This window comes from Electrona antarctica (assembly GCF_951216825.1).
Source record: "Electrona antarctica genome assembly, chromosome: 21".
NCBI classification, from domain to species: domain Eukaryota; kingdom Metazoa; phylum Chordata; class Actinopteri; order Myctophiformes; family Myctophidae; genus Electrona; species Electrona antarctica.
This window is the reverse complement of record NC_136802.1, coordinates 21,975,603-22,002,101: the sequence shown is the minus strand read 5'-3', so window position 1 is coordinate 22,002,101 and position 26,499 is coordinate 21,975,603. Positions and strand designations below refer to the sequence as shown.

The 26,499-nt window shown below is 43.0% G+C and overlaps 2 protein-coding genes across 4 annotated transcripts in view; both read right to left on the bottom strand.

The window, feature by feature from the left end:
- Positions 1 to 14,414, bottom strand: part of arhgef40 (Rho guanine nucleotide exchange factor (GEF) 40) — an 84,728-nt gene extending 70,314 nt beyond the window's left edge. For both annotated transcript variants that reach the window (XM_079490408.1, XM_079490407.1), the window contains exon 1: positions 14,180 to 14,414. In XM_079490408.1, the coding sequence (XP_079346534.1) occupies positions 14,180 to 14,182 (3 nt within the window). In that variant the 5' untranslated portion in view covers positions 14,183 to 14,414. The remainder of the gene's footprint in view (positions 1 to 14,179) is intronic.
- Positions 14,415 to 15,782: 1,368 nt separating this feature from the next.
- LOC306913934 (uncharacterized protein) lies at positions 15,783 to 26,274 on the bottom strand. 2 transcript variants are annotated; one of them, XM_079490772.1, is made up of 10 exons: positions 26,110 to 26,274; positions 23,593 to 23,730; positions 22,285 to 22,381; positions 21,418 to 21,521; positions 20,874 to 20,957; positions 20,404 to 20,471; positions 20,234 to 20,317; positions 18,567 to 18,621; positions 17,319 to 17,507; positions 15,783 to 17,211 (listed from the first exon to the last, which is right to left on the bottom strand). In XM_079490772.1, the coding sequence occupies exons 2-10, from the start codon at positions 23,707 to 23,709 to the stop codon at positions 16,357 to 16,359; spliced, it is 1,653 nt and encodes a 550-aa protein (XP_079346898.1). In that variant the 5' UTR covers positions 23,710 to 23,730; positions 26,110 to 26,274; the 3' UTR covers positions 15,783 to 16,356. The 2 variants fall into 2 exon arrangements, with proteins under 2 accessions (XP_079346898.1, XP_079346897.1); XM_079490771.1 differs by having other exon boundaries at positions 23,593 to 23,734; positions 26,110 to 26,273.
- Positions 26,275 to 26,499: the final 225 nt, after the last annotated feature.

Here is a 26,499-nt window from a genome sequence, read left to right as displayed (position 1 = left end):
AGAAGCCATATTGTTGCCGGGTAGAACTTGAAGAGGAAGGAGACAGAGAGAGAGAGACAGAGAACACAGACATTAGGAGGACACAGTGTACGGAAATCAAAGAACGGGGTTGGTTGAGCGAAAGAAAGACCCAGACGTACGTGAGCGCACGTCTGTGTGTGTGTGTAGTATAGTCATTTTCCTGGTGGTCCTGGGGAAAAGAACTTCATTTATATGTCGTGCACTGCTGTCACAGTAGCTGATCTACAAGCTCACGCCGCATTGTGAGCTTGTTGCGACCGCAGGTCGCAGTTAACTATGGAATGAAATCTAGCATTTCCCGTCAGTGTGTGTTTTGGTTGGTTGGTCACCCCAGGCAGGCAAGCCCCCCAGATCATCGTGACATCACGTGACATCAGCCCCCTGGTCACCCCAGGCAAGCCCCCAGGTCGTGACATCGTGACATCAGGGCCTTGACAACATGGCCCCAGTGAGGCTCTCCAACGTTGAGGCGCTCTGCCCTAGTGGTAAGAGGAGGGACTGCAGGCGGACCCGTGGATTCAGGAGTATAAAGTTAATTTCAAACCACACCAAAGGGTTGAGATGGGACGAGACGTCTTTTAAGGTCAACCACACCAATGCAACTCATTGAGTTGCCCTGGGCTAAAAAAAAGTTTGCGACCAATGAACTGGTCTATGGAGATCATGATCGACCGCCGCTTTCCCCACCGTGGCGGAACGGACCTTACTGGACCCAGACCTAATGGACAGGGCAGGGCAGCAGTGGCTCAGCAGGTAGAGCGGCCGCTTGGGAAACGAAGGTCCCCAGTTCGATCCGGCCTCCCCCATGCAGAGTTAGCGTCGAAGTGTCCCTGAGCAAGATGCTGAACCCCTAATTGCTCCCGATGAGCAGGGTGTGTGAATGTGTGAGTGTGACCCATCCAGACATACTGGACTGGACCCATGCAGGTCCTTGACATGAGAACCACTGGTCTAAACAACATTTAAACAAGCAAGCGCGAGTAAGCAACTACGCTTTAGAAACAATTAAGCCAACAAAAAAAGCAACCCGCCAATTACCAATATTTACAAGGGACAGAAAAACAAGCCTGAATGATAAGCAGACCTGGCAACACTGTGGAGAAATCTGTAGTTAGAATGGTGTTGGTATTCCTTGCGTGCATGCATGCGTGTGTGTCTATGTCTATGTGTGTGCGTGTGCGTGTGCGTGTGCGTGCGTGTGCGTGTGTGTGTGTGTGTGTGGTCCTGGAAGAATGCAGACCTGGCATTGAATTGTAGGCTATTTGAAAATACATGTTCCGTTTAGTTCTTTCATGCTTAGATGCCACATGGCCATGTAAGAGTAGTGATGCGGCTGGAGTGTGTCGTTGTTTTAATTGTGTGTGTGTTTTGACAGAATCAGCCCTGTTTTCTAAATTGTGCAATAAAGACATCTCTACAAACATGCTCTACAACCGTGGTCTGCACATTGCAGATAATTCATTGCAAACACTTATTTGACCCCCAGGGGGGGGACTGGAAGAGGGAGTGGAAGTTATGGAAAAGTAGAGACTGGGGGGAAAGAGAGAGAAAGACTAACGAACTGTACTGTAGTAAGATAGTAAGATGTTATTCAAGTTATTACAAAATGGAAAGCTGGGCAGGGAAACGTTGGTGCGTAACATAAGACTACTCAAAAAGAACATGCGATTGAATCGTGCCTTCTCAGATGGGGTGGCTTGGGGTCAGTGGCATAATTGATTGTAATAGCTCTGGATCTGACTCGTGCAGTGTTGCCAAATTTTGCGAGAGAAATAAGCAACCTGGTCTATACGAAAAGAAGAAGCCCAGAAGAAGAGACTATAGATCACATGAGCACTTTGAACCTATACACATCGGCTATTTGAAAACAGCCAATCTCCAAGTTCACAACGCGTCGCGAGCTTGCCTTGTACATCTGCTATTTTCAAAAATAATTGTCCCTGGCACAAAAATGTTTACCGATGGGGATACGCGGACAATTACATATACATTTGGGGGTCCTTGACATTAAATGTTTGAGAGCAAATAGTTTAAAGAACATTCAGAAAGCATGCCCAAATAAGCAGCTACAGTACACCATAGAAAAAAAATTTACTAACGACTTCATAGAAAAAACAAGCCCAAATGTCGCTTTTAATAAGCAGACATGGCAACAGAAGAGCTGTTAAGACCCTATGGCCCTCTGGCTGCTCCTGTTGGCTGCCCAAACCAAGCTGCCTTTTTTCCCCTCCAACCGCGGCAGAGTGAGCTTCAGGTTCACACGACTTTACTTTTCCATAGTAACTGTGGGAGGAAAATGAATACAAACAAAACGACTTATAGAAGTTGCGTCAAATCTTGACGCCTATGCGTTTCCCAGAAATCGTAAGCCTTAACATCATTTTTGTCTGCTGCTTTTCAGTGGAACTAGAAGAGAAAGGTACTACAAAGAGCTCTTTTTTTGCACACCAGCGCAGTGCAAGCATGGTTCTCTGTAGCAGAAAGGCAACGACTGAACGAAGCTGTCTTTGATTTGTGTTCTCTGCTCCATCTCACATAATACCAGGCTTATTCAGGAACGATGCAAGTCGGGGAAGGATGCAAGTTGGGAATGCGATGCATGCCCCACCCTTTTATGCAATACCCTCCTTTGTACTTGTTAAGAGAACCAAGCAACCAATTGATTGACTGAATGGAGTGACATACTCTGATTCAGCCTCCATAATAAACGCACGCACGCAGACACACGTATGTATTACTATACTTGTAAGGACCACCACATTTTTGCACGGCAATTGAAAATACCTGAAAGTAGTCTAACAATGTCAGAAGGAAGAATAGCGGATCTGCAAGCTCACAATGCTTGCAACGCGTTGTGAGCTTGTAGATTGGCTATTTATTTGGTGTGCCACATCACCATGTACATCATGTACAACTAAGTGAAAACTGGAACCCTAACCGGGCCTAAACCCCACCTCTAAATGTCTAATCCTTACTAACCCTAACCTGAAAGTATAACACCCCAAAATCATTTGAAACGACAGAACAACCATTCAATGTCCGTTTCTCCAATTCTACTACTATACTTGTGGGGACAATCGGTCCTCACAAGTATAGCAATACAAAACACACGCATGCACGCACGCACGCACGCACGACACAAAAAACAGACGTACATACAGTATACACACTCACCCTTGACCCTGGCTAAAGCCTACTGTATGTACTTCATTGAGACAAGTCCATTTTAGTCTGAACACCTGCACACACATATCAACACATAGACAAAGACAAAGACAAATGGATACGCACATACTGCAATGCAATCCACACACTACATGGTCTCTGCTGGGTGTGGAAAATTTCCAAAATTTACTTTTCAGCATTCAAATTCAAAAGTAGCAAAAGTAGCAGATCAACAAGGTCAAAACGCGTCGCTTTTCGAGCTTGCATATGCTACTTTTGATGCTTTTGTGTGACTGCTTTAGTATGATCGAGTATAGGACATTCATTTACGGGCATATGTGGAAGACAGATCCACAGACGTGAAGCAAAGCTCGGCCAATCCGCAAAGCCGATGGGTGGGGTTGACCAATCAGGGAAGACAATGACTACACCCGGGACCTCCCACCCACCCACAAACACACACACACACCCCCACCCACCCACACACCCCCACACCCACACACACACACACACACACACAAATCCGCAGACAGATCAGACAGAGACCGATACCAGTGGATTTTTGGTTCTGGACAACCGCCTGTCGGACCGAATTCCTCCTCCCCGGGTCATGGGCTACACACGCCAAGTTGAAGTCAATCGTTTGGACGGTGCCCGAGTTATGTCAGGGATAGACAGCTACACAGACACACAGCAGGCTGTGTGGGTTCAACTGCAACTATGTGGGTTTATTACCTCTACCGGTGCATAAAACTGCACGTTGAGTAGATCCACCACCAGAGTATGTTTGTGCCGGCGGTGCCAAGCGTTCTGAATTGCATTTGCGTTTCTTGCAGCTGGTTTCTTTTACTGCATGTCTCCCCCCCCCCCCCCTCTCTTTCCTGTATGTCACTGTCATAATAAAGCAGAAAATTATCTGTAAGAAGAAAAAGATGCTAAACTCTCTTTGGGATCACCACTGGTTTGCATTGTGGTGACACACAGTCAATCCCCAAGGAGTGCACATGAAAACACAGGACAATTATCCCAAATCAAAAACAGCTCATGATCCCTCCCCTGACACCACTGCTACTTAATAAAATGAAATAAAATAAAGACATAACAGATAGATGTGACACTCTATATGAGTATCAATCAAATATCCACCATAAGATGCATTTATTTTAATTACAAAGTGATAGCTGGCATGAAAACGGTGAACTACTATTTGCCAACAATTTTGGTGTCAGACAAATTTAACTGTCACCTTAAAGACCCGTGCTTACAAATCAGCCTTTATTTAGCTGTAAATCTGTTTTCGAAGCACTGACTGATGAAGTTCAGGCAGAATATTATTTCAGAGAGCAAGTACTGTAGACAAGGTCTAGTTTGCCATTTTATCAAAAAGTTTGCCACTTAATGATTTGAACTATAATGAACTATGTAGACCAGAGAGTGGTCTACATAGTTTAATCCACAATAGTTACTATTCCAAGTTAGTTTTGGTCTTTGGCAAAGAAAGAAATAACATGGCCGGGCCCTCTCTCCACACACTGTGTCCGTGTGTAGTGTCAGTCCCTACTGCAGGACAGCTCTTGTCTACTTTAATACCAAGTGTCGTGATTTGTGAGTGAGTGACAGCTACAGCCACAACACCAGAGGGAGAAACCGTGACCTGGTTGGTACCACCCAAATTTAGAACAGACGTGTGAAGGTTCTCATTCTACTGCTCTGACACCAAACTGTGGAATGCCCTGACACCATGCATTAAAGGATGGGTGACGCTGGTTCCTTTCTAAATAGACCTGGGGAAAAGAAAAAAACATCAAGAGAGGTACGGTAAATGTAATTTCCCGATTTTCTTTTGTGTTAATTATGCTGCTTATGTTGATTAATTGAACAAGTCCCAAGGATGTTCTTGTGTTATCCTTTAAGCTGTACCACGTTCAGTTTCTAATTAAATAATCAATCAATCAATCAGGAACTATAGGAGTACTTAGCAACGGTTTCTATGTACAGATTGGTGGATTTGTCAGTTATTAAATGTTAAAAGTTAGATCAGAAAGAATCATGTCTGTACTGTAAGTTAAAATAAATTAAAAGATAGTTGTTCTGCCTCTGATATTTTTGGATGTGTGTCCGTGAGTTGATCTCATATTTTCCAGGAGAATCCCATTGCAACTTCTGGGAGAGGTGGGCTGTTTATATAGAATACAATGGAATTAAATCCTTCCTTTACACAGGGATTAGTTGTATTTGCAGGGTCTGGGGCTGTGGTAAACAACAGGCCAACAGCGAACCGCATGTGTCAGAGGTGTAGGAGTAATAAAAAGGGCTCTAAAAGACCATTTGGCTCACTGACGGAACATATAGCGTCTAGTAAAGTCACAGGGGGGAGGGGGGGGTCGCATGGGAAGCTAGCAGGAACTTCCCACTCTAGCTAAAACCCATATGACTTCAGCATCTGGCGTGACTTGAATCAATTGCAACACAAAAAGGATATCCCCCCAAAGCTAAGTGAAGTAGCCTGAACTAAAGCACAGTAAAAAAAACAACGAAACCAAACTATGTTAAGTACTACATTATTATGGTTAAACGAAATAAAACAACTCAAAACGATAAAACAGAATCAAACGAATGAAAGCAATGCTAACCTTCAGAGCCCAGAGACACTTGTTGTCACTATGTATGTACGGTGAGTGCCACATGAAACATACAACATCAACAATTTATAAAGACGTCATCTTGTCTTGTGCACCTTTCAACTGTCAATTGAAAAGCTCTTAACATCAGCCCTTCAGTACCATAACAGACTAGTTAGTCACATCAGTTTTTATCACTTTTTATGACATTTCTAATACCAAATTGGCCAAATTATCAAATATGAATTATTGTGAAAATATTGTGAAAATAGCCCAATCTACAAGCTCAGTGTGAGCTTGTAGTTTGACTATTTGCACAATATTTATCTGTGGAACCGAGTCAAACGAATGCCTACAATTCCTGCTTGTCAGGGTGGGGGTTCCCCAGTTCAAATATGATTATTTTGGCGGCTCGCAGCCTGAAAAGTTTGGGAATCCTTGGCATAAAAAACTGTTTGTGACATCAGCCACTCAAAGGGAGTCCTCAATATGTGACTGCACATATATCAAAACAAGAGTCCTTTAAACATAATTTGAATAAAATCACAAGATCCACAAGGCACACACGGGCACTTTTCGGCCTGAGCAGAGGCATGCGACAAAATGTGTCCGTGTACCATTGCTGCCCGTGACAATTAAGAATTTGAAATGAGTGCTGGTGATCTTGTGATTGTGTGCTCCTCTTTCCTCACAGCACTCCCATTCAACACTCTCACAGACGTGAAAGTGTTTTGACTGTTTCCAAGGAGTAGAGAATCTGGCTCATGACATGTGACCTGCGATGTCATATACTATAAATACTTCAACGCCTACAATAATAATGTGTAGCTCAAAACGCTCCCTTTCTGTCTATGTCTTTTAATAAACAAGCCATTGTACCATCTTCTTAATGAGCTTGAGAAGTCATTAATAAGTTCACTTCCTGTTACATTTTCCGTTTAGCTATTCATTTGTTGTATATGAGTGACTCTACCTGTTGAGTACTCTGTTCTGTATTGTTACCTCGTCTTCATTGAAAATGAGGGCCTGGCCCTCAACTGTACCATGAGTTTAAATAAAGTTTATGATGATAATATATTCAATATTCTACATATTATTTTTGTTTTTGATCTCTCTGCTGTCTGTGGCCATCTTCCTAGCCCCACACTGACGTATGGTAAACCTCAGACAGGCTGGATGCAGACAGCTGCATCCTCAGTGGTGACCTGACCCTGAAAACATAAATGGATGCTTATCGGCCCGTATTTGTTGCCATTTGTCAGACAGCCGGCTCGCTGAGATTTGATTATATTCCCAGTTACCAGGTGCGATTCCCAGGAAATGTAACATTCCTCTTCTAGCCTGGATTTGCCTGCGCAAGTGCTGACATTTTTTACCATTGAGCTGATAGAGCCCGCCTGCTTGCTCAGGGGATAAATTGAATCTTGACCGTCAGGTTAAAACTCGTGTCAGATCCTGTGTCTAGGTGAGACATGACCTTTGACACGATCAATTTAAAAGTTATATTGTATTCATACACTACCTTATTTATAGATTAGGTAAAGGTTACAGTATATTATGCTAACATACTCTGCCATACAGACTGGATAAAATGATATTGTATTCATAAAAACAAATAGTTGCATAGTGCCCCTTGACAGCTGAAATACGGGACTTATTTTACTAAATAAAATATTTTAATCTGGTGCTCTCCCGACTCTTCCATTGAGACATCGTTATGGACCCTCGTCCTGGTGTCAGGTACAACACCTATTGGTTGACAAGTAGTGGTGCGGCTAGTACCTGAAGCTCATAAGTGCAATATCCCAGACCAGATGACGGATTCTGTCACACAAGTAACTTTGATGATTGAGAGGACCACTATATTTCCACACTCACTCCAGAGGGTCACTATATTTCCACACTCACTCCAGAGGGCCACTATATTTCCACACTCACTCCAGAGGGCCACTATATTTCCACACTCACTCCAGAGGGCCACTATATTTCCACACTCACTCCAGAGGGTCACTATATTTCCACACTCACTCCAGAGGGCCACTATATTTCCACACTCACTCCAGAGGGCCACTATATTTCCACACTCACTCCAGAGGGCCACTATATTTCCACACTCACTCCAGCCAGGCCAGGGGGGCACATTGCAGAAAAGAAACCTCTTACCTCCATATTTTAACTTTTTAAATTTGTAATTCAATGTCACACAAAGAAAGCAACAATAGCCGATCAACAAACTGTGGCGGGTTTTGAGCTTGTAGATTTTTTTTTTTTGCTATTTTTGAATTGGAATCCTGAAACGTAACAATTTCATATAATTTCAAATGGTTTTAGTGATACTTAACTTTATGACCTTAAATACAAATACAGAAATAAAAAAAGATAATAAAATGTTAATACTAGTTATTAAACTACAAATATAGACTGAAGTATCCTAATTAAAGCAGGTCATGTTTGCATGTTTGGAATTATAACAGCTGAAGTCAATAATAAATCAGTATTCCGTTATTAACCTGAAGTGAAGTGCATTGAGTGAAGGTGAGGGCCGCATGTGGCCACCGCGGGCCGCCAGTTGCCCATGCATGTATGCTGTGTAAGCAAAGCCCCCAAGGGGCTGCCTGCCGGCTACAATATCAATTTCATTCAAATCATTAAAAAAAAAAGAACGTGATGTTGGCCATTTCAGGAATGCAGCTGAATTGAACGAGCCTCGTCTAAGGGAGGAGACAGGCTGATTGATGCGGAGCTGTGTTGAATTAGCCTACAGCGCAAACTGTACCCAGTGTTTCCAGCCCAATCAGTAGCCAATCGTTTTTTTTTTCTTTCTCTCTTTCCCTTTCCCACAGACCTGTGTGTGCATGACGTGCACATGAAACAAAACGTAGCCGTGATTAGATTTGTAAACAAGGTTACCGTTTAGACAGGAAGAGAGAGCGTCACGCTTAAACCCCGGCGCCTCCTCCTTTAAGTGGTTCAGTGTGAGTTATCCAATTTGGAATATGACTCTGCACCCGCTAATGCTACTTGATGATGGCTGCTGTGTGAAGTGTGTGTGTGTGTGTGTGTGTGTGTGTGTGTGTGTGTGTGTGTGTGTACGTGTGCGTGCAAGCGAGGGGGCATGTGTGTACTTCCATTTGTCTTTGTCTATATGTTAATGTGTGCAGGTGTTCAGACAAATTTACTTTCACACGAGAAAGTGATACCACTACTGTGCAATGAAGTATACATTAGCCTTTGTTATTTTTGTGTGTATGTGTGCGTATGTTTTTGTGTGTTGTGCCGCTGCGTGCAATGCATGTGTGTGCCTGCGTGCGTGTGTGGGTGAGTGTTTAATATGGAGGCTGAATCAGAGCGTGTCACTCTTCCGACAGGCTTCCTGTCTTTCTCTCTCCTGTACGCAGACAGACTGAAACGGAAAAGACCCGAGCGGGTCTTCTGAACGGATGCTTGTCAGAGAGAGAATGACCGAGAGCAAGAGGGAGACAGACAGAGGGAGAGACAGAGAGAGAAAGAGAGGGGGGGGTAGGGGCCATAGGAGATAGAGAAGACGGGGGAGAGAGACAGACAGACAGACAGACAGATAGAAAGAATAAAAAGCAATGCAGAACGAGAGGAACTGGAGATATAGGGAAAGAGAATAGTGTGTGCATATGTGTGACACGTGTGTGTGTGTGTGTGTGTGGGGGGGGGGGGGGGGGGGATAGGAATGATGGGAATTCATATTATATTGCACGTCATTGAATTAAGAGAGAGAGGAGGTGGGGGGGGCTCACACAAAGGGTGGGAGAGAGGGAGAGAGGGATGGAAAGCAACAGAGAGATAAAGAGGAGGGGAGGGAGGAAGGGGGAGATCGATGGGAAACAAAAGCAGTGGCAGCCATGATGGAAACCAGATGTGGGCCCTCCGAGGGACCGGGTGAACCAGAGAGAGAGAGAGAGAGAGAGAGAGAGAGAGAGAGAGAGAGAGAGAGCGCAGGAGGTTGGGGGTGGAACAGTGTAAAGCAAAGGACAGAAAGAGACAAGAAGTGAAGAAAATAAGGAGGTGGGGAATGGAATAGACAAGGCAGAAGAAGACTAACTACGCAAAAGGAGGGAAGAGATAAAAGAGAGAGAGAGGGAGAGAGAGAGAGAGAGAGAGAGGGGTTTGACGAAAAAGAGAAATAGAGGAAGAATAGAGGGAAAATATAAATGAGAGATGGGGAGCAAAAAATGACAAATCCAAAAGGACAGGGAGGGGTGAGAAAGGAAAAGAAGGGCTCAACAGATGACGAAAGAGGAGGAGGTGAAAGAGAGAAAGGAAGAGGACAGGAATGTGGGTGAGAGAGAGAGACAGACAGACAGAGAGGGATGAGATGCATAATACAATAGGAAGAGAGGATAGACTGTAAGACCAGTCGGTTTCCTTTCCTAAATCCTGCTGTATCATATTCTAGACCAGACCTGGGGTCACACAGCATGGCCAGACGCTAGTAGCATGGTTTGTTTTTCTCCGTCTTAGGTGCCAGACGGGTGGAGCCTGGACACAGGACCACACCACAAGACACAGATGGCTTAGAGTAGACCAGGGGGGGTTCAGACCAAGGAGCCCTTAGCTGAGAGAGTGATGAAGCAGAGACCCCCACATTGTATACAACTGTTGCAGATTAAACTTGTTCATAGATTCCATAGTTTCATAGTATTTTGGATTCATGTTAATGTGTATTTTCAGTCAGATATTTAACTACTGAAACCGCCAATAGTTAGTAAACTTGACCTTTAGCTCTGTACTTACTACTAGCCCGCTCTTTGTTCCCTCTACACACACCAAACCTCTTTGCAGGTAGCTAGGGATGCTAGGGTTCAAGTGGTTCATGTAAAAAGAAATCCCACTTCTGTGAAGTGAGGGGCGACCACTGTGGCTGCCACATGACATCACTCTCTCTGTGATCGGTTGGACATTTCTCAAGATACACCGTCGCTGGTGACACACTCACTCGACAAAGATTATGGCCTATTGTTACGTTCCAATAGTCACAATTGGATAATGGGGAGATGTATATTATACAAGGTACGTGACGATCGAATTAGGACATTTGCTAATGTTGGCCAGAATTGTTTGGGTTCCCTATAGGTGACGTCATCAAGGAATAAAGGAGTTGGGAATCAGCTGCTCTGTCTGATTGGCATAGACCCAAACAAGGCATAGAGGGACACAAGCGGACCCAGGTAGCTGATTTGAGCGTTATCAACCCATATCAACCAGTAGGCTACTTATCAAGCTCATTTAATGGAGCCAGAAGGCTCTACCGGAGCGGAGATGTTGTTGTCAGCCATTGTCTGACGTGGCATTGGTCGCGTTGTTGCCTAACTCTAACCCTAACCCTAACATCAGTCTTAACCGGCCACGTAAGTCAGTTTCACTATGTTTTCGCTTTGGCGGCAGTAATTTCACTTCCAGTTTCCAATTTCACTGCAGCCAGTAGGCTCCAGTAGAGCCTACTTGCTCCATTGCATGGTCTTGATGAGTAACCTACTGGTGATTATGGGTTGATAGCATTCGAAGCGGGTGGTCCAAACCTTAGTGGGAAAATGTGACCACAATATTGTTGATAACGCTACCGTGGCGGTCAGACTTACAGTTGACAAATAAGGCATTTAGCAGACACTCTTGTCCAGAGCGATTTACAATAAGCAGAGAGAGCCGTGTAGTGCCTCAAGAAGCTACCAGGTAAACTCTGAACATTAGTCTGTCTAAATAATATGCTATAATCTAAACTCTTCTCTCCTCTTTTCCTCCTGTATCCCCTTTTCGAGTTTGTGTTGTTACATTATAGGCCTATAAAGAGGGAATATGGGAAAATAACGCTACCGTGGCAGAGTTTACAATTTAGGCATTTAGGAGGACACCTGGAGTAACAATAAGCAGAGTAAATAAATAATCACACTGAGACAGTGTAGTGTAGTGCATCAAGAAAGTAGGATACCAGGTAAACCATGAACCATCTGTCTAAAGTTCTATTCTAAACAATATATAAACTCCCTTCTCCCCTTATCCTCTCCCATTTTCCTCCCGTATGTATGACCTTTACGAGTGTGTGTTGTTAAATTAGGCCTATGCCAAAATATAGACCAGTCCACACTCGATCAACACATATTCCTGTATTCTGACGTTGCTGAATGTTTGAGCTTTAGCTAGTAGCCAATGCTTGTTGCCATGTGTAGCTAATGTCCTAGACACGAGGAGAGATTGTGCAGATAATGAATAATAACCATGATGGGTACTTTTTGGTCATGACATGTGTACAGACATCCCACTGCTCCCAGTAGTAGCTCTGGAAGTCTCCCACAATTTGGCGTCGGCTCCCCGACACCCGCGAGAGGTCATAATTCTCTCATACATCTCCACCATCATAACCTCAGAATGATGGCGGCGTATAATTTGCACACTTTGACTGACACACGCACGCCACACACACACACACACACACACACACACACACGAACACAGAACATTTCCGTATCCACTCCACCGGATATGCAAAGAAAATAGTTCCCAGTCGTCAACCTGTGGGTCGGGAACCCCACATGAATTGGGGTGGGTGGGGGGTGGGGTTTGGGGGGTGTCACAACGTCAATGACATCACAACACGGAAGCAAGCGTTTCCTAGCGATTTCTTTTTTTTTGCCAACCTACTTGTAGATTGGTTATTTTCACAACATTTATCTGTGGAACTGAGTCAAACTAAATTGTGTAAACTAAAAGTGCTCGCTAGGGTGGGGGTCCCTAATTCAAATATTTTTTTTGGGGGGAGGGGGTTCCCCGTTTCAAATATGATTATTTTGGGGGGTCCCTAGCTCAAATATGATTATTTTGGGGGGGTCACAGCCTGAAAAGGTTGACAAATTGGTCTACTCGACCAAGGAAGTTAGGGATATTTCTCTCTTGTTTGGTGTCCTCATTTGTCAGCAAACTGTCAGTCAGGCAAGATGGACCAACGTCATTCACTGTGGGAGGACATGGGAGTCAGCTTGTCACAGACTGATTTGTACATTGTTGCTGCAAAGGCCAGATCGCACCAAATGCAACTCCTTGCAATCCCTGGCATTGGGGATAATGGTTGCAAGTAGTTGCACGTTGCAAGGAGTTGCATTGGTGTGGACTGGCCTTAAGCGTGTATATTTGTGCTCACGTGATGCACAGCACAGTTTGTTTTTGGTTCACGAGCCCTTTTCTTCCAAACCTTCCTATTTGGGCAAAGAGCGAAACAAAAACCCCACCGCTGCGTTCACTGCAGTCCATGCCACCCCTTGTTCCATCTCTCTCCCCCCCATACACACACACACATGTGCGCGTTCGCACACACACAGATCCGATATGGAAAATGTGGCATCGCTGTTACCACACTGTTGTCGCTGGTGTCCAAGGTTCCTAAAATTAAATAAAAAAGTAAGCCCTGCTGCCTTTCCTCTCGTTTCTCCCTCTGTTTTCCAACTCTGCTTCTTTTTTCTCTTTCTCCCCCCTCCGTCAGTCCCTCCCTCTCTCTCTCTCTCTCTCTCTCTGCCAAAGTGCTCCGCCCTGCCCTGCACACAGAGGGGGAAACACTAAAAAAATCTCGCTCTCTCTCCCTCCCTCGCTCTCTTTCTTTCTCTCTCTCTCTCTGTCTACCACCACTGAGTCTGCCTTGTTGTGTCTGCCACTGTCTGTGCTGCTTTAGTTTCCTCTTTGTGTGTCTGTGCGTGTGCACGTCTGTGTACTGCTCAGACAGAGCATGAGTCCAGCAAACTGAGCAAAGGGGTGGAGATCAGATGATAAGCATACAAATTCAATGCTCAAGAGATGTGATGAGACTTGTCCTAAAAGAGACATCTCACTTCCTTTCCGATTCATTGAACTTCAAAGTTCACATATGATGACATATATAGCCTACAGATATCTTGTCATCATAATTCACTCTTAAGATATATTACTTTGACAGCTTTATGAACACAAAGATCTAGGAGTACCTACCTACCTAATGAATAACTTCTCCTAAATCTGTCAGCTATATGGATTTGATCAGAACCAGAAGTAGGCTAGTTTAGCAATAATCAAGTTAAAAAAACAGAGGTTAGACCTAGATATGATTTGATGCACTATAGTAGCACATTTTACACGTTCATACCTGACATTAAAAATGTATATCCACACTCTGAATTTCAATATAATATTCCATATCTAAAACGCCTGTTAGGTATTGAAATGTTTAATGTAGGCTTACTATTAGTAAGTAAGCTACTTAAAAGCTGATGAATGACACATGTGATACAACATATAGACCCTCACCCAAACTTTTCCCCCCACGACAAATGTCACGCTTTTCATGCACAGTCAAAGCTCGGACGGGAAGGGGGACTTACCATGACTTCAGTCGGGAATTCCTACATAGCTGTCGGCTCCTTTCATGCAGACTCTTCCTCTCGGCATTCTCTGGAACCAACTTTCTCCCCTATTTAAAAAGAGAGAGAGAAAACTATCTAAAGACAACAATATATCTATCTACAGATGCCATGACATTATATAGGTCTAACACTCTCCTCCCTCACTGTACTCTGAACCCCGACTAGACGATAGAATTAAGTAGCCTGCATCTCTTCTAAATCCCAACTCTGGCCGCTATTTCCCAGCCTGCGAAATGCAAACTGCAATTCTCTTTTCCCTTTTTTTTTAATTCCGTCTGCCCGTGAGTGAGAGTCCCGTGCACGCCTCATGCACGCCCCCCACACACACCTCCCCCTCCCAGTCCCAGTCCCATACAGATACATACCTAAAAGCCTGCAGCAGTTGTACTTTGGTTGCGCGCTCCGAAAATAGCAGATCCACAAGCTCACAACGCGTCGCAGCTGCGAGGCGCTGTGAGCTTGTGTATCTGCTATTTGTTCCGCCCGTGCGCGACACCAGCACGCAACCAAAGTATAAATCAGCCTTTAAAACAAGAACACTACAGTCAGTCTCAACTCTCTCAACCGCTGGGCGCTCAAAAAACTTTCCATTTTTCCCCCTCTCTCTCCAGAGAGGCAAATAATAAATGAATAGACAATGGAACACTGTTACCCTCACCCAGGCGTAATTGCAAAACCCTCTCTCTCAAGTTTATTGCCTCAATAAGTGTTAATATAATTGATATCTGCTTGGTTCAATCATGGGCGGCATTACCTTTTTTATTATTCTTTTTAGTAGTAGTACTGTAGTCTGTAGTAGGCAGACTTAACCCCATTTTCATTGGGTTTAATTGGAGTGAAAACGGTCGCGGACATTCATAAAAAAAACATTCGTATAATCACTATAAACAAAAAAGCTCTCTCCCGTTTCTTAAATTAGGCTCAACTGCGTTAAGGGCGCCATTCTGTCACCACTCGTAGGCCTTCATCACATTGTCTACTACAAAACAGCAATTCTTATTTATCTTGTAAAGTTATGCGGCCTGTATACGTGTAAATTCAGTAAACTTCAATAGACAGGAAGGATAGGCCAGTGTACACCTTTTAAGTTTTTAAATAGTTCGCAGTTTTACCTTTGCATTTAGTCCAATTAAGTATTATGCGGTACGCGAATCTAACTTTTCTTGTCAATAAACTTACTAAACTCCATGCTTGTCATTAAAGGTGAGGTACATCATACGGTCGGTTAAGGCTCTTATTGTAGCTCAACAGCGACCTCTCGCGTTCACTTTGAGGTGTTGCGTTAAATCTCAGAGCTGGTGCCATCATGCAAAATCAGATCACTAATGCAGTAATGCATAGTGCATATATGCAATTACGCATGACATTACGTGTTCTTCTGACACATGTGGACATGCTCTTCCCAGGATGCTGGCAGTTAAACAATAGGTCTATCGTCCTTGGCTCAATCTGTGGTGGTACCGTGGTAGTGCTGTTGAAATCAATGAATCCGTTCATAGTTAATATACACACTCACATTGTCTCTAGTCTGGATGGTTAGAGAGCGACTCAAGATGTTACACACTTTGCAACCTTTATTTATTTATTTTCTACATACAAATGGCACATAAGGAAAAGTAACCTTCCACAATGAATAATGTAGCTTAATAATTTCCCTTGTAAGGACTTGAACAATGAATCATAATAAGATTTTTACATTCACTTCCCCTTATAAGAATGTGAAGAATGAAAGGCATGTCACAATGTGACGCTATGTATGAGAGCTTGTAGATCTATATTTCCGGTGAAGAATGTTGTGATGAGCAGTACTAACCATTTAGAAAACGTATTCTACTAAATAGATGAGCAAGTCCTGCATGTGTATCTGTTAACAAAATAACTGTCAAGAAGACATGATTAATGTTTGGGGTGAAAAGGTCAAGGATTGGAAAATGTCCATGAAACTTGGTGGGAAATCTGAGAACGAACAGAAAAGAAACGAGGATTATTATTACGGTATCATATGAAAAGGTCAAAGAGGTCACCATCAAAATGACAATAGGCCATATCTCAGAAAATATATTTTGTGGGCAGAGTTTGTATGCCCATGTGCATTTTTAAGCCAGTTAAGCATTATATTAAATGTACTGATTGCCTTAGAAAAGCGAAGTGAGTTCAGTCAGCTGATCTACAATATCTTGCAGGTTTTCAGCCGTCTGTCTGATTGACCAGACAAATTTCATGGTCTCCGATTTGATGTTTTCTCCGTCCGGTTCAGAACTGGCCAGCAACGCTGAAGTGTCCATAATTTCCAGCTTATTGGTAGGCAAATTCGACACTCGTTCAGCCTCCAACGCCTGCGCCTTCCGGATGTGATGGATTTCCTTGGCATCCATGGCAATAAAGAAGACATCGACGGCTATGAACAAAGCGGACAGCACCCCCGTCGCCACTTCCGCCACACGGATTACCCTGGCTGTCTGGGCAGCTACTTTGCCCAGGCTCCCCACTTGGACCAGTCGCACCATCTCCGCGATGCCACCCAGGCCTCTCCCGGCCCCGGTGCCGATCCTCACCAGCTTTTTTGACATTTCTGCGCCAGCCTCCTTGTCAGGCACCTCTTCTTCGCCCTGCTTGCCCTCTTCTAAGCCCTGATTGATGAGCTCGAGAGACAACACCAGCGACTTCATCTTCTCACTAAACTCTTTGATGATGCTTTTGATGGCCTGCCGATCACTGGACTCGTTCACCATGTTGGTGATGTTTGATGCGCCGGCGGTGGCACCGCCAGCTACAGCCACACCGACACCGACTCCAGTGACGATGAGAGAGGCTCCCAGGGTAAAGGGGGCCAGAATGAGACCTATGATGGAGGTGATGCCTCCTGCTGCTCCGATCACCCCGCCTGTCAGGCTGCCGATGGTGGTGCCTTGGTGCACTCTTTCCAGACGGTCAGCCAAGGTCTTCAGCTTGTCCAAGTTGGCCTGAAGGTCTTCTACAGTTGCTTTACTCTGAGAGAGGGAGAGAGAAAGAGGTTGATGTATTGGTGAGAGGAATGAGGGGCTTTGACACACAGACAGACAAATGGAAGGAGGAAATGATGAGACAATAGACAAACCTTTCCCATGAGAAAACTGATGATGAAAGCCCTTCCCAGAATTTCACTGGCTGTAGGTCTGAACTCAGGTTTTTTCTGGAAGATGTCGTTCAGTAGTTGGTGTAGCTCTGATGAGAAATGGCCCGGCAGAGTTGGATATGTACCGCCCAGTACTTTGGGGATCAGAGTGACTGTTGTCTCTGCAGTAAACTGTTTGGGAATACAAGTCATTAAAGCGATGTTTGTCATTGAAGCTATTGTTTTATGCGCTTGCCGCTAAAAGTGAGATTTTGAGACCCTTTTTTGCCACATGCAAGTGAATGTCAATCGCTTCTTAAAGATAAAGATGACTGACTGACATGACTTACATCATGGCAGGCATCATGGCAGGCATCTATACAACCCATCGCTCTTCTAAAACATAAAGGCCTACAAATCCACAAGTGATGGCAGCCTGGATCTCTACACCCTAAATAGTGATTGGATTGAAAATATTTTAGTTAAGCTGCAAAGTTCACTTTACATTTCTCTACCTCAACATCCGACATATGATGCCATTTGTGGTCAAGGTCATAGATTAACATATCATCATACAGAACTTTTGAGCAATTTATCGATGAGAAGATGAGTAGTTAGTCTTGCATTTTGACGTTTGTTTCAAGCCATTTCACTTCCTTCCATTGTTCTACACTCCCCGCTGGTCCCCAGCCGGTAGGAGTACATGCAATGACCAATATCACCCTTCCCACCTGGCTTCCCTGTCCCGAACAGGCCAATTGGTCAGAATTTGGTCAGAATTTATTGAGAGGATAGCACCTTGAGATGCAGCATGAGTTCGTGTAAATACCCACTTTTAATCCTGGCATAAATTAAATGCAATCCTACTACCCTGCTATAAAATTAAGATGAAATGAAGAAACCTCTGTCAGTCTGGACTGAGCCATGTTTTCCCCTCAGTGGGTTGACCAGTTGCACACAGGCATATGAACACAGTGACAAAGCCATTTCCCCCCCCCCCCCCCCCCCGGCTTTACCCAAGATTAAGGCATTTATTATCGTTTTTGTACACAGTCCTTGCAGACTATGGGATCTGTAGTTGTGGTTGCACTCGCACTGCCCGGATGGACGGATGCCTGGAAATGGCGGGTATGGACTAGTTACATTTTTTATTTTTCAAAAATAGCAAATCTACAATCTCACAACACGCCGTGATGTGCAAGTAAAATAAAAACTATTGTCTTTTTTGAATAATTGTACAAGTTCACTTACTGCTTTCTTCAGTGTACAAAGCTCATACAGCACGCAGCCCATTGACCAGATATCACTGGAGGAGGAAAAAACAGAATCATTATTTAATTTCAATTGACCAGTACCTGCAAAATTGTAAACTCCACGGTTCAGTTCACTGGGTAATTACATTATGTTTTCATGTACTGTATATCTCATTTTGGAAATATTCTTTCCCTTAGGGCTCGTACACACTGCACGATATTACTCCGATTATGCTGTCGGGAAGCATTTTTGGCGCTTGCAGACAAAACCCCAGATCAGACGCAAAATCGGGCTTTGCTCGCTGTGTGTGAAAGGAGCTGCGAGAAGATTCAGCGCCGATAAAAGCACTCGCCGACGCCTTCCCGAGCGCTTCTGAATATCTAGCAGGTTTGATATTTGGCTGTCTCGCCGACTGGACATCATACAGTATGAACTGGGTTGCGACCTCAAGGCCTGTATTAGGCTCACAGCCTCACAGACAGAAAGTCTTTATGTCTGTCTGTCTGTTTGTATCGATAGATGATAATATATAACCTTTATTCCGCAGGTAAATCCAGTTGTCATAGGTAGCTATATTAGCCTTAGCTGTTAAATAGTCCAAATAAAACAAACGCATCTCACTTGAATAATGTTAATATTAAAACGCAGGGAAAACATTTGGACCACCAGAGACAGAATTATTTAATGAAAATCAAGATTTTAGCGTCATGAATACTGTCTCACTCTATTTCGTGTGTGTGTGCGGAGAGAGAGAGATAGAGAGAGAGAGAGAGAGTCTTGTATGTTCCCGTGTGTGTGTGCGGAGAGAGAGAGAGAGAGAGAGAGAGAGAGAGAGACGCAGGCTACGTCCTGTCGGTCTCACGCATGCATCACGGGATCCTGCACCCATACGTGAGACGTCAAAATGAATTGAAGTAAAAAACAATCTAGATCGCATCGTATTGCAGTGTGTGATCCCTAGTCGTTTAGTGTGAAAACCACAAAGATATAATGACTCGCCGACAACTTTAAAACTCCTACAGTCTGTCCCTTAGTATTTCCCCCTGTAGTACAACTAAAAAGCACCTCTAGCTGTTCCTCAAACCCAAATGGACCAACGTGGTTTAACCACATGAACCCTAGCATCACTAGTCTGGGCACCATGCCATAATTGGGAGAATGGGGACAGTTGACAAAAATAGGAGATCTAGGTGGTGCGTATGTTACTGACCGACCGTATGTGAAAAACCAGTGCCGTTTCTCTCACTATAATTATCGGGGTGCTTATTCTCATAACATAAAATGGTCCACCTTTGGGTGTCGTACAATGAGTGAGAAAGTCCTATGCATGTACCAGTGCGGCGGTGGCGCAGGGGTAGAGTGGCTGGTAACGGCAAGGTTGCCAGTTTGAACCCAGGCTCCCCCAGAGTTAGTGTCGAAGTGTCCTTGAGCAAGACACTGAACGCCTAATTGCTCCTGATGTGCTGATTGGTGCCTTGCATGGTTTCCGCCACCATCCGTGTATGAATGTGTGTGTAAATGGGTGAATGAGATGGACAATCTATGTAAAGCGCCTTGGATAAAGGCGCTATATAAATGCACCATTTACCATTCAGCACCTTACATTTGTGTAAAGTGATACAATCAAGTGATGATTTTTGGGTAGTCCTCTCTCTGTACAGTACCTTTTGTCATCATATATGCCATCTTGCAAGGTTTCAGGACTTATGTAACTTATGGCAGCATTCTGCGTCGTTTCTGCATCCAGCCTGTTGAAAGAAGAGTAGCTCAATGAAGGCGGCACTTAAATCAATACGTTAGATCATATGTTTACCAATTACTTTGCATGTTATACCTCTCACTCTCGCTGAGTTTTCCAAATCCTCCCAAAGAAATGGTTCCTGATTCAGTCAGAAGTATCCTCTGAGAAATTGCAAAAGAAAAGTATATTAAAACATAAGAGTAAAACTTTTTTTGGTTTGGCTTCCTTCAGACAATGCAGCAGCATGGTGAAAAACAACAGCAGAACAATGATAAAAAACGTAAAAAAAAAAAGAAGAGCTAAGATAATAAAATAGAGCATCATCAAATGTACATGTGCATATAATCTTGTTATAATATCGTATACACCAACAGCACTTTCCCCCTCAGTAGCAGCCACCTAATGTGGTGGTTGCTGCTACCACACACACGCGCGCGCACACACACACACACACACACACACACACACACAAAACTTCACAGCATATTATATATGTATGACAACAGATTAGTACATTCAACTTCACTGTATAAGTTTGAAAACAAAGAGTGTGAATGTTGTACCTGGGGTGTGAGGTCTTTGTGGAGGAGGCCTTTCTCATGAATGCATTTCAGAGCCATGCATGTTTGGACAATCCACTGCAGTATCTGTTAAAGAAAAGTAGCATTTGTGAACAAACTATCCGGAAGCAACATTTGCAGACAATATTTTTTCCAAAATTAGATTAAAGTAATAATAAACAAGGCCTTGCGTTGTGAAATATCTTTAACAAATAATAATAATCTGACAATAATATTAATTATTTTCCCCCACTCATTTCCAATTGCTCTCCACGGCACACCACATTTAAACAAACCAATATTGTATACTATGTCTACAGATACTAACTGTTAAAACGACATGAAGCAGAGTGCATTAAAACAGTCGCCAGCAATAACCAACAACATTCACTCAGACAAACCTCAGGTGTAGCATAATACTGGGGTCGCGAGTAAATATCTCATGTTTTCCGTTTAACATTTAAAAAGTATAATTTCAAAAGATTTTTGGGTATTGATCGAAAAGGTTTGGAAATCACTGCTGTACACTACGCAACCCATTCTTTACCTGCTCTTCCTTGAATCCTCCTTCACACTCCCTCTGTTCCTGGATCTTTTGAGCCAGATTCCCACCCTTACAGTGGACCATCACAACATGCAGGCAGTCTTCCTCTGTCAAAAGAAAAGAAACATAAAGCGCTGTGCCATTTTTAACACATTTATGCAATACATTTTATTTGGGAAGGATGGTCCACACTTGTGTTATTTTCAAAGCAGCATGTATCCCAACACCAACACCAACAACCAATATCTGTATGTACATCTAAAATAGTAACAAATAAATAAATAAAAATATCATGATTGAATGAAAGGGAAGGTGTATTAGACGGTGGTGAGACCAGATATGTTGTATGGTTTAGAGACAGTCGCACTGAAGGAAAAGACAGGAAGCAGAGCTAAAATGTTGAGGTTCTGTCTGGGAGTAACATGATGGATAGGATCAGGAACGAGTACATCAGAGGGACAGCGCATGTCAGATGTTTTGGAGATAAAGCCAGAGAGGCCAGACTGAGATGGTTTGGACATGTACAGAGGAGGGATAGTGAGTATTATCGGTAGAAGGATGTTTAGGTTGGAACTGCCAGGCACTAGGCCATACTTTCTGTGGTGCATGTCAAACTGGGGGTCCTTGATACTTTTCAAATAGGGGTCTGTGGGCTAATAAGTGTAAATGTTGCGGTCCTTAATTGCCATGAAAATGTTTCCCTACCATGCATTTGTAAGAAAACTTTCATGTTATACTGCCGTTTTTATTCATTACAAAAAACACACAAATATATTATACAAGTTGAAATATATCAGAACGGGTAAGGACTAGTAAAGAATAAAAGAAGAAATAACTGGTTTAAAACTGATAAATAAAAGTAATTCCTACCTTCAAAAGATTTCCCGTAGCCTACAATATGTGGATGGCTTGTGTTTTCAAGTGTATCCGTTTCGGAGGCTATTTCCTGATACGCTGTGCTTGACATCTGTTGAGTGTTGATTTATCATCATCAATACATTGTGTTGCTATATAGACAAATGCAGATGAATTGAATGCCTGAATACTTTCACTCCAAATATCAAATCAACATCAATGGAATCAAAATTGAAATGAATGAAATCCTCTTATTTTAAAATAATATTGGTGGCACAAAAGCACAGCACAGCACAGCACTCACATAATTTCCTTTCGGATATTTTTTTAATTCATCTTGGCAACATACGTATGGACATGTTTTGGCAGAGCCATCCTCAGGACTGAGGAAGGCTCTGCCGAAATGCATCTGCACACTGTGCCATGTCAAACGGTCACTGCATGAGTGCTGCTGATCTTTTTTGTGCTTAGCCCAGTTTGGGCGGGAACCCCTTTTGGTGTTAGCATTATGTTATGCTTTAGCTATTGAAAAATAGCAGATCTACAAGCTCATAGCGCTACGAGCTTGTAGGTCTGCTATTTTTGAAAAATCGAAGAACCACTGACATAGAAACATAGCTTTTTCAGAAAACTGTCAGGATGTAGAAGACATTTTTAGAATCTGATCTCAGGTCAAAATGGGTTAGTTTATGATAACTTGTCCTAAGCTGTGCATGCACCCGGTACGAGATGTGTTGTGCTAGCTTCTGTTTGAAAAAAAGAAAAGAAAAGTAATAATAGCTTGAGGGACAGATCATTTACTTTACAGGATTAGACGATTAATAAACCAACACAGCGATAACTACATTTAAAAGGACTACTTTGAAACTGTTTTAGTAATTAAAATCTTATTTTCACCAATCTGCATGGTAGAGTATGAGTATGCCAATAAAAATATAATAAACACAAATGCAGTGGTGGTTGTAGTTTTGTCTCCCTGCTCTTCCATCCTGTGGTCTGGTAGGGCCCCTACTGGTTGTCAAGTGGTACTGCCTGAACGTCAAAATGAATTCAATAGGTAAGGTGTGTGAGCAAGGCACACAGGTTTGAATTGTACAGATTGTATATCTGCTATATATAGAAAATCGCAAATATGTTTGGAAAATGCTGAATAATTTAACATTTTATAACAAATCTTCTATTCCTGGGATCCCTGGCACAAAGCTTTTGTTGACATTCAGAGGGGGGTCCCGCCACGGCCGAAAACATTCATATCAATTTGAGGGTCCTTGGCACAAAATAAGTTTGAAAAACACGTGCTGTATACAACTGTGAAGGACGTACCTTGATCCGTTTAATGACAACCTCTTCGCCCTCCTTTGAGGTGGCGACAGTCCCATCCGGTGTGTCGGACTGGACGGTGTAGCCATGTTGGTCATAGGTGCTCTGTGTTTGACCCATCTCGACGTCTGTGTAACCAACCTGCCTGTGAATCCAAACCAAACGAGAAGAGATGAAGAGATTATGCAACCCGTCAAACACCAGCTTCTTTATGTACAGGACACCTGTTTGTGCATCTAAGTTTCACTTTTGTTTCTGCACCGTTTTTCCACAACAGGTCGTGCAAGTCGAGCAAGCCTTAGCGTCACATTGTTTCAGTCACCCAGCTTGATACCATTGTTTTGTACATTCCCTACAGTAGCCCTAAAGCAAAGTTCACATCATGAGTTGTGTGTTTTGGCCTACAGTGTATGACAAGATGCCAAGTTGAAACTAAAAGTGGTTAAGTTCACCTCTACCAATCAGAGAAAATGTAGGTTTCTCTCTCCGCCAGCTACAGTATAGATCAGGGGGTCTACAGGCCGGGGGTCCGCCAATTGGCGCCAAATCGTTGGGGGGGGGGGGCATTTGCTGAAAATAGCAGATCAACAATTAAGCTTGTAATCTCACTTCCTACAATTTCAAGCACTTGTCAGGGTGTGGGGGGTCCCCAGTTCAAATATGATCATTTTTGCCTGCCTGAAAGGTTTTGGAACCCTTGTTATAGGTGTCCTTTGAGAAATGAAAACACATATACATGCATGAGTGTTTCAGGAACTTGTTTGCAATGGATAAGTTATACAAACATGAGTCATTGATTATGGCTGTGTGTGTGTGTGTGTGTGTGTGTGTGTGTGTGTGTGTGTGTGTGTGTGTGTGTGTGTGTGTGTGTGTGTGTGTGTGTGTGTGTGTGTAGAGCTTCTGTTGCTCTCTCCTGAATATGTTCCTCCTATTTGTATCATTAGGTCATTCTTTCTCAATCTCTTCCTCTGCCTGTTGGGGCTTGACATAGCCTAGGCATACAGTGTAAGCCTGCAATAGGCTGGAATGGCTTAGGGTTGACGACAGAGTAGAGCAACTTGCATGGTCTGCAACAGCTGTGTCCAAAGTGCGGCCCGCAAGCCAAATGTGGCCCTGGGTGAATTGTACATGGCCCGCAGCTTCAGCACCCAACATTATGGGACATTTTCACATTAAAGTTTTTAAACCAGGGGATTTCCCAGAGTATAATTTGTCAGTGTTCCTTGTATTTCTTTTTGTATTTTTGTTTACCTTGCTTGGTTACATTTGGTAATGTGACATATTGCTGAAAAAAGGCTGAGATACACTTTTTGTTCACAGCACACACCTGAAAAAAGACCATTGATATTAAATATTGATGAGGATAGTTAAATAGAATCGTTTAAATCCGAAGCTAAATTATGTAGTTGGCCCTTGGGTGTTTTAATATTTTCTAATATGGCCCCCCTTTGAAAAAAAGTTGTCAACAAAGTCCATAATCACACCAGAGGGAGTTCAACAAACCATGTGCAACCCAGATTCGGCTCAAACAAGGGGTTAAATTGAAATACATTTTTCTCCTATGTCACTAAAATGTGGAACGCCCTACCAACAGCCTTAAGAAATGTGAATCCCAAGACTCCTTCAAAACCGCTCTCAAAGAGCACTTATGGGTGGCTGCAAAAGCTGTTAATGTTCGAAAAAGTACATATTGTGTTATGGAAATTAACATCCTGTACAGGCCATCATGTGCATAGGCCATGATTCATGGTAATTAACATACTGAACATATTTATGCATGGTATTCACAGTATCACTGCATTCCAATTCAGCATCACACTCATAGGGTAGCCCCTCTTGGGACCCTCGTAAAAGGTTTCTGACATTTGGATGTTTAAAACATCCAAATGTCAGAAACCTTTTACGAGGGTTCCAAGAGGGGCTAACTCATAGGGGTGCACCGTGCATGTGTTATTTCTTCTCCATAATGAGTTTGAGGTTTATAATTTGAAATTCATGCATGTTGTGGATTTGTCGATCCTGTAGAAAATAAGCCGACATAAAAGTAAAGCCTGCTGTCAACATGAACAGCTTCTTTCTTCCTGACAATAAATCAACATTAGTCACTATGCTTTTAGTCAGACAACAACAATGCAACTTTGCTTCATTGTTATAGCCTTGGACCAAGACCTATAGATGTATTTTATCGAGTCTGGCTTTTGCTAGCCCTGAAACATGACTGCCATGATGATGTTTCAGGGCTAGGCTTTTGCTTTCATATCGTAAAAGTAGCTCTGGTCCATAGCCTTAAGGACTTCTGAAGTCCTTGGCTTTAAATAATGTCGTAAAAGCTACTAAAGCTAGCCCTGGAAAATCACTTTCATATATGACATGTCACATAATGTGAACCACCATGGCTATGTACAAGCCAGACTCGACAAAATCAATGATAGTCTTCTTCTTTGTTCAAGGCTACTTAATTTTCTGATGTATAATAGCTTCGCTCTAACTCAGAATTTAATAACAATAATTATTACTCACAGGTTTTCACATGGATATGGTACACTTGTTGTAAAGTGTAGCTACTAGCAACAACCGTCTAAATCCAGCCTCTCCTCTACACCAGTGTTTTCTTCCCTTTTAGACTAAAGTTGATCTCAGCAGCGTCACAGCCACCGCCCACTGCGCACAGTGCTTCTTAATGGGAGCGTCAAGTTAGAACTTCCGGTAGACTCAATGAGGACTTCACAATAAGACCAGATTCAAGGAGGCTTTTTCTAATAAGTCATGTGACACTGACAAAAGAATGAAAGTGAAAGTGATTTCTTCTTCTTTTTGTTGCTGTCCAACCTTGCAAACATAGCCTAAACACAGTAAACAGACTACCCTCAGATTTTACACACACATTTAGTGCTATAGTCTTTAAGTCTC